General features: G+C 47.8%; 3 protein-coding genes across 3 annotated transcripts in view; 1 reads left to right on the top strand and 2 right to left on the bottom strand.

Annotated features, from left to right (window-relative positions):
* The window catches only part of LOC126577019 (uncharacterized), a 1,672-nt gene extending 1,187 nt beyond the window's left edge, over positions 1 to 485 (bottom strand). The window contains exons 1-3 of the mRNA XM_050238385.1: positions 368 to 485; positions 185 to 294; positions 1 to 114 (exon numbers count right to left, since the gene is read on the bottom strand). The exon at positions 1 to 114 is cut by the window's left edge and continues 1,187 nt beyond it. Coding sequence (XP_050094342.1) covers positions 1 to 114; positions 185 to 294; positions 368 to 468 — 325 coding nt within the window. The 5' untranslated portion in view covers positions 469 to 485. The remainder of the gene's footprint in view (positions 115 to 184; positions 295 to 367) is intronic.
* Positions 486 to 575: 90 nt separating this feature from the next.
* Positions 576 to 1,209, top strand: LOC126569668 (probable DNA-directed RNA polymerases I and III subunit RPAC2). The gene is made up of 3 exons (XM_050226922.1): positions 576 to 652; positions 724 to 821; positions 887 to 1,209. The coding sequence occupies exons 1-3, from the start codon at positions 635 to 637 to the stop codon at positions 1,080 to 1,082; spliced, it is 312 nt and encodes a 103-aa protein (XP_050082879.1). The 5' UTR covers positions 576 to 634; the 3' UTR covers positions 1,083 to 1,209.
* A 4-nt stretch (positions 1,210 to 1,213) lies between these two features.
* On the bottom strand, positions 1,214 to 5,172 carry LOC126569667 (apoptosis inhibitor 5 homolog). The gene is made up of 9 exons (XM_050226921.1): positions 4,969 to 5,172; positions 4,708 to 4,869; positions 4,488 to 4,640; positions 4,250 to 4,423; positions 3,971 to 4,177; positions 3,708 to 3,908; positions 3,437 to 3,633; positions 3,166 to 3,361; positions 1,214 to 3,095 (listed from the first exon to the last, which is right to left on the bottom strand). Exons 1-9 carry the CDS (start codon positions 5,047 to 5,049, stop codon positions 2,748 to 2,750), a joined length of 1,719 nt encoding a protein of 572 aa, XP_050082878.1. The 5' UTR covers positions 5,050 to 5,172; the 3' UTR covers positions 1,214 to 2,747.
* Positions 5,173 to 7,214: the final 2,042 nt, after the last annotated feature.

Below are 7,214 nucleotides of genomic sequence, written 5' to 3'. Positions count from 1 at the left end.
ACACCGGCGGCGATGTTCCGGTGGGCCGTACAATTGGCCTTGGCGGCGGAACAGCATCCCTCGGTTTGGGAAGCACTCTACGATTGATCTTGGTCACCGCTCGCCGGTACTTTGCTGCAAAGGGTAAGGGGCAAAAGGTAACCTAGGTAGCCAACGAGTCCTCATGCATGAAGTAAGAACTTACCGTCTTGCTGGTCGTAGAACGCTGCGAGCTGCCTTTTCTCTCCTTCGCATATCTTCCCGAGCCGTTGCGTATTGGATTCGACTCGGAACAGCTCGCTTGTTCTGCATTCTCTGGAAGGGCAAAGCCATTAGTTGATATACCATGAAGAAGCGGAACCGTGCTGCTGTTGCCCAAATGAATTACTTTAGAATTTGGTATTCTTCATCCGTTAGTAGGTCTTTGCGCTTCCGAATTTGATCACAAACCAGTAATTTTTCTTCAATTAGATCCCGCGTCGTCGTCATCTTGTCTGGGGCGATCGTTATTTCGACTGAAAAGCGCGGCAAACTCGAGCGTAACGGGCAGCCTGGCAACACTGCGTTGTTGGTTGATTTGTCACTTTCAGGTTCAAAACAAAAACACGCGGATTTATTCAGTTTTTCGTTCATCCACCTCCAATATCACCCAAAAATGCCTAAAATAGCAGAGGTAAGCAAGGAACCGCGTTACTCTGGTTACTTTATTACTTTTCTGAACTCAAAAACGAATGGTTTCTACAGCTTGCGGGTGATGAACAATCGGAAAGCTCACGCACATTTGTGTTTGAAGACGAGGGCCACACACTCGGCAACGTGCTAAAAGCGATCATCTGCAAATAGTAAGTAAGCACCGATAAAACCACCGATCGCTAGCGATGTAACGATTCCCGGTTCCCATTTACAGCCCGGATGTTAACTTTTGCGGCTACACAGTACCACATCCGGCGGAGAATAAGATGCACTTTCGGATACAGGCCATCAAATCGGTTCGTGCGATCGATGTGCTGCTACGCGGATTGCAGGATTTGGAACGACTCTGTGATCATATGATGGAAACGTTCGAGGAGGCAGTAGCGTCACACCATCGTGGAAGCGCCTGAACGGATGGGAAATGCTTTTTGTGTCGATGCACCAGAACCTTGATACATACTAACCGAGTAAAGACACACAGCGAGGCTCAGGAACGGCGTTTAGGGAGAGGAATAAAACCACAACAAATAGGACGAATGTGTATGTTTCATATCGTTAGAATTTTATTATTGAATTTTTATTAATTGTCGTATTGTAGCTTGCTTTCGTGTAAACCGTGTACTGTTCGAACCGGAACCGGTAACACAACTAACCATCGATACTTTTCCTGTACACAAGAGTACCGGCAATAGGGGTTTGCTTATAGAAGGAATCCCACAATCACAACCAAATTGTTTAAAAAAGCCGACCAATTGCAGCTCCAAAGCGAACCATTCGGCAAACTGTGATCGAAATTGATTTTATGAAGTTCGGCATGTTAACCGCTAGGTTTATCATCATTAGTATAATGATTGCAAGTCAGTGTACTCACTAAAATGTTTAAATTGTCATCTTCAAGCTCACAAAATAGAGCATCAATGTTCATGTAAGTATCAAAAGAGGTATCTCCTGAAATGAAGTTCCAGTTCACAACGAACTAGTCAAGCAACGATCGCCATGCGATAAATCATAGCGTAACGGCATCGTAAAGGATAGTGCTACCCAATAGGTATCGGCTATCGTTCAGAAGTAAAATGTTTAGATATCGGTAGTAGGTTAGACAATACTCATTTTATGCACTTCCGGTCCAAACCTGTCCATCGCACACACGATTGAAAGCTAGAGCAATACGACGCTACACACTTACACACGGTTGGAAATCGAGTTTTCACTTGCGTTTTTCAGGATCATCAGCACTGCGGATACAGTGGCGCGGGCGGGGTGCATCTTGCAGAGGGTCGTAGAGATATCGTTGTTGTGGTGGTTGCTGTTGTAACTGTCGGACGATGGCAAATGCGATTGGATGCGGAGAGTACGAACAGCTTGACGACAGATGTGTTTTGTGCGAAAAAGGTGCGCAAGCAAAGGAAACTATGGTAGCGATAAGGTGAAGTGAATGAAAAGGTACTAATGCTTGGTTGCATTATGAGAGTTGGAAAAATGTGGAAGATCCTGATACGAAGAAAATGTAACTCGTATTTTGAAAACGCATGAGGAACTACGGTGCATTGTTTGTTTGGTGAATCTCATTCAAGTAAACAAGCGAATATCATTACTTCACTCTCTATCCCCTTTTCTGGGGATACAGTATCGAATGAAAACATCATAAACCAATGCCTGTCTAGATTCTAAAACAATTACTGAATAGTTATAGCTGCGCAAACAGTAGGCGCATCACGTTCTTCATAACAACAGAGCATCTATCGCTGCTATTGATCTAAATAAAGTTTTCAAATAATTCGTAGAATCATTAAAATCAGTAATGTGCCCACAACATCTAATCAAGCCGTTCTGAGCACAGGATGTGGTGAATGAACGTAGATTAAAAAAAAATGCTTTCTTTTTAACGAAAGCATGGTCACCTGCTAGCACGAATGCCTAGCCGTAGAAAGTTCCGCGATATGAAAGCAGAAGGAAAGACAATGCAAGCAAATGAAAAGCAAAAACACATCGCCACGAGCTGTTCGTACACTGCTCCTTCTCACTCGGAGATATCCTTTTCGGGAGAAGAGCAACTCCTCTTACCATTTGCCGCTCTAATACTTCCTTTTTCCCACGTTGTTTCGTCCACCGCCTCCGCCACCACCACGCCGGAAATTTCCACCGCCGCCACCACCACCACCACCGCCACCGTTACCTCCAACGGATCCACGGCGGCCACTACCACCATTCTTCGACTGCTGGTTGTTGTGTATCTTGCCAGAGTACTTGCCCGACGGTGGCGTGTACATCTTTTGCGACCCGGGGCTAGCTTTTGACTGCTTAGGGCCTTTTGTATCACCACCACCAGCTGCCGCCCCCTTGGTAGCTTTTCCGTTAGCATCGAAGGTGATCGGGGCATGTCGTTTGTTGCCCGCCTTCGCCTCTTCCGCTTCCTTTTGTTGCTGAAAGTACAAATCCTCAAAATGAATCCTCTCTGTCGACGGCCCCGCTATCGGTGTGGGTGTTTCTTACCAATTTCTTTCCTTTCGGCACAAACCACGATAGATGAACGTTCGATTTGAAGGAAGGAGGTGTGTGGAAAAGGTCGCGAATCAGGGTGCTGATGTTGGAGGTTGTCTTTAGGGCCGTTACTCTGATTTGATTTTCCTCCGATTTCATTTCCTCCACCGTTTTACCCTTCACGGCTTCCTGGAGCTTCTTGATGTAGCTACGGAATTAATAAGCGGTCAATGCTTCCCTTCTAGTGCTTCACTGGCCGTACAAAAGAAAGTATGGTACATACCCCTGAGTGCCCCGGGCGAGATACTGTAGCCGCGAACGGAAGTCTTTCAGTTTGGCTGGATTTTCGGGGAACGTGAGAAACTCGGCCGCCTGCTTACCGAGTGTGTGCAGAGCGTACAGCAGACACTCGGCGTGCGAAAAATGGAAAGAAGGTGTCTCATTCAGGTCTGCATCGAGCGGTGGTAGTGGCATGTACTCCTGCAGAAGATACAAATCAACGGAATGGCGTGAATTGAAGGCAAATGGTAATGGTCCCTCCTTCAGTAACTCACCAGTAACACTTCATAAATGGCTTGTACTTTTTCGGATGCTTTCTCAAGCGTACCGCAGGAAGGACAGATCTCAGCAAACACTTTAAGGAGTCGCAACTGAGTTTGATGATGCTCATCGGCCGCACCGATCAGACTCCATACGTTCCGTTGGAGGAATTTTTCACACACAAACTTCACGAACCGCGTTGACTCTACCTGAGACTGTGGAAGGAACAAACAAAATTAAGACGCGGTTCATTTAATTAACGGAAAGGTCTTCTTACGGAAAAGTACGGCATAGCCTCCGTTGCACAATTTATGAAACGTTCAACCGTTTCGTCATCGGACGCAAGGACACCCGGATCGTTGTCCAGGTCCGCCTGCTCAGCGGCTATTTTTACCAGCTCAACGTGTCCAGGCAACGTTTTGCTGAGCTTCGTCTGCCCCAGGATCGCCATGCACTGATGAAACTCATCGGCTGTTACGTCCTCCTTCAATAAACGAGGGAACGTGTTAAAACCGTAGGTTTAGTTAAATTAACACACGTCTAGCAGGTAACATACCGAAAGAGCTTTCTTGATTTCATCGATAATGAAGTCTTCGAGCGGCTTCGTAATGATTTCTGTACCAATTTTCATGATCTTGTTGTTAATGAACTGGAAACAACGGTCTCGCACTGTCTCATCTCCGGTCGCTATTTGGCTAAAAACGCCCGTCAAAGTCCCAAGGGCGTCGTACTGCAAACAAGTGGACGATAATTAAGGTGATTCACTAACAACAAAAAACCACCTAGTCTCATACCTTGGTCAACGTCATGAGGGACTGGTGCACTTGCTGCAACTCCGAAACATCGTCGGAACCGAGAAGTTGGGCCAAAATATCGGCAATCCGCGGTGTATGATCCGTACTGTCACGGCCCAGCTGGGGCAAATCTTTAATCGCCTGGCGTCGAATCTGGAAAGGCAAGGAACAAAGCGTAAGCGTGCCATCGCGAACAGAACCGGAGAATGCTGCGGTCTACCTGCGGGTCTACATCGTCGCACAGGTCGAGCTGCCGGTCGAGGGCCATGTTGGCCAGCGAGGGAAAGTGTTTGAAGAACTTCCCGATAAACTGCGACGCCAGACGTTTCTCCTTCGCGGAGCCCTTGACGGCATCCAGGATTTCCCGGTACTCGGCTTCATGCTGGAAAAAGGCGAAACCCCCGGCGATGTAAACAACGTTTTTCTCTTTTCCCTCTTGTTGGCCATTATTGCACCCGGCGGCCACAAACACTCGGCGTACCTCGGTGATTTTCTCCTTGGCTTCACTAAGGATTTCGTAGTTTTTATAGAGTTTTTCTATTCGATCCCCGTTGGTGTCCATGTTGGCGCGTAATTTCCGTCCACTTGGCCGTATTCCTCTGGCAAATTGCTCGTTAATTCCTCACCGAATTCCCGATTTTTCACTGAAACGCTTGTCGTGAACTTTTTTTCAGGTCCCGCTAGGTCTAGGCAGGCAAGTGTTGAAGCAGGGTTACAATTTGAAGCGGGCTGCATTGCAGCCCTATGATGCTTCTCTTTTTCACAGGACTGATGCTCTCTATGTTGCTTCTCTTCACAGGAAACCACTTAAATTTCGCGCGGAGTTCTTGAAAAAGCCAGCCGTTTTTGGTCTAAAATGTTGTGCAGACCCTGCAGATTGGGAGTCAGTTAGTGGTGCGGACAATTTAATCAATTAAGGAATTACGTGTGAAACGATTCTAAAATTATTACCAAAAAGCTATTGTAGAAATCATCCCCAGGCCGATCATCCACAAAGAGGAAGTAGAGGAAAATACACTGCACTGATCAGATTTTTTGTCCCAAGGGGCCTGGTCCCAACATCTCCAAAATTCATTATTCTCATCTCATTTAACGTTCTGTACTTCTATCGACCTTGATGGAGCCGAAGTGTCCACTCATTTTACTTTAGTGCATCGTGTTTTCAGTTTTCCCAAAACCTTTCACAGCAATTTCGCATGACTATAGCCACGCCACGTGCCGTAACGTTTTCCGTGTGCAGCTCTCACTTTCGCTTCCACAGTTTTCCTATTCCCCCCTAGGCTAGGGCCATGGCATCGCTTTTCCGTCGAGCCTTCCGAAAACAAAGCAAACGCGCTCCAGCACATCATCTGCACCGTAGCCCCCCATCTGTCCCATAAAAAGTAGATGAAAATTTTATGCTTTTATTTTTATTCCTATATTAATTTACTATGGCCAGCGTGGCACCAGCGTCCACACCGCCCGCGTACTCGGCGCTCTCCGAGGCAAGACGTTGAGCAAGGCGTTTGGGATGAAACCGCGGGACAAGAAGGCGCAAAGCATCGTGAAGATTGTGCCTTCCGACGCGATCGGTGTCCACCCAATCGGCAGGCTGCCGTCTGCTGCGTGGTGATGGCAGCTGGGTGGAGCTCACTATTTCTCGATTATCGCTATTAGCACCGGTTTTCGACCGCTCGTGCTGCCGGACCCTCTCGTCCAACATCCAATAATCATTAGAATAATGCCGAATGGTTATTGCGTAGTATTTGTTGATTAATTTGATTTTTACACCACCGATCGCCAATCGATCGACGTTTGTCACAATCCAATCCAGATTATGAATATGGCTACGAAGAGCGTCCGGAGATAGATAATTAATCGTTAGGCTTTCAGAGGCAGAGAAAGTGCAAGATGTCCTTGCGGTCATTGAAGGCGAGTGGATTGACGAAAGTAGTGTGACAGTGCAAGGAGCGAAGAACCTGCCGCGACATCATCGTTCGCGATCGTAAAACCATCAAAATCAAAACACCACTTCAATTGCGAACGCAAACTGTTGCTGAGCCACCCTTCCCACTCCCCCACACGCCCATTGGCAATAACTGCACTCGATTGCGCACGATACTTAAGCCCAGGGATTGTCAATTTAAGCCAGACCGGGCCGAGGAAAATTTATGATCCTTGCCCGATTCCTGACTCGAGCTCGAATCACTGAGCCCCAACATGCTGGCGAGATAGCAACCAAACCGTGACCAACCCGGGACCTCTTTCGCTCGCTCATCACGGGGCCCGGGGTCTAGCTGGAGCCTTATGCACACCTTCTTCTTGACGTGCAAACACAAATCAGCCCTTGGCACACAATGGTCGCGGGCAATGCAAACAGGCAGACAGACGAGGCCCCGTCTTGGCGTTGGCGGCAATGGCAAACTGGAAGCCCTGGCAGTCCGCGCACACTCACTAACCTTCTTTCTCGGCATCACACCTTCGGGGCGCAGAGATCAGCGCCAGCGTTCTGTGGTTACCAGCAAACGGGTGGTCGGACCGCGACGTTGGAGTGCGCGCGGGTTTGTGCACATTGCACACACATCAAAAGCGGCAAATTTCAAACCCGTCGAAGGCGTCAAGGCATCGTGTCCAAGAAGGGGATTCTCGATGGGTGCCAGCCAGGCAGAGAGAGAGAGAGGAAGGGTGAGTGATAAGACACGCGATCGTGTTGTCGACGGCGGCGACGTTCCATTTATTCGGTATTTT

This window comes from Anopheles aquasalis, chromosome 2 (genome assembly GCF_943734665.1).
Source record: "Anopheles aquasalis chromosome 2, idAnoAquaMG_Q_19, whole genome shotgun sequence".
NCBI classification, from domain to species: Eukaryota; Metazoa; Arthropoda; class Insecta; order Diptera; family Culicidae; genus Anopheles; species Anopheles aquasalis.
Note: the sequence above shows the minus strand (reverse complement) of the source record. Positions and strands in the feature narration are given on the sequence as shown.

Bases quoted from the DNA above. Each gene is read 5' to 3' on its own strand.
- LOC126569668 (XM_050226922.1), top strand. The intron at 822-886 runs GTAAGTAAGCAC...TCCCATTTACAG, and splicing joins AAAGCGATCATCTGCAAATA to CCCGGATGTTAACTTTTGCG.
- LOC126569667 (XM_050226921.1), bottom strand. From the start codon at position 5,049: ATGGACACCAACGGGGATCGAATAGAAAAACTCTATAAAAACTACGAA. The intron at 4,424-4,487 runs GTATGAGACTAG...ACTTGTTTGCAG, and splicing joins CCCTCATGACGTTGACCAAG to TACGACGCCCTTGGGACTTT. The intron at 4,178-4,249 runs GTATGTTACCTG...CGTTTATTGAAG, and splicing joins AAATCAAGAAAGCTCTTTCG to GAGGACGTAACAGCCGATGA.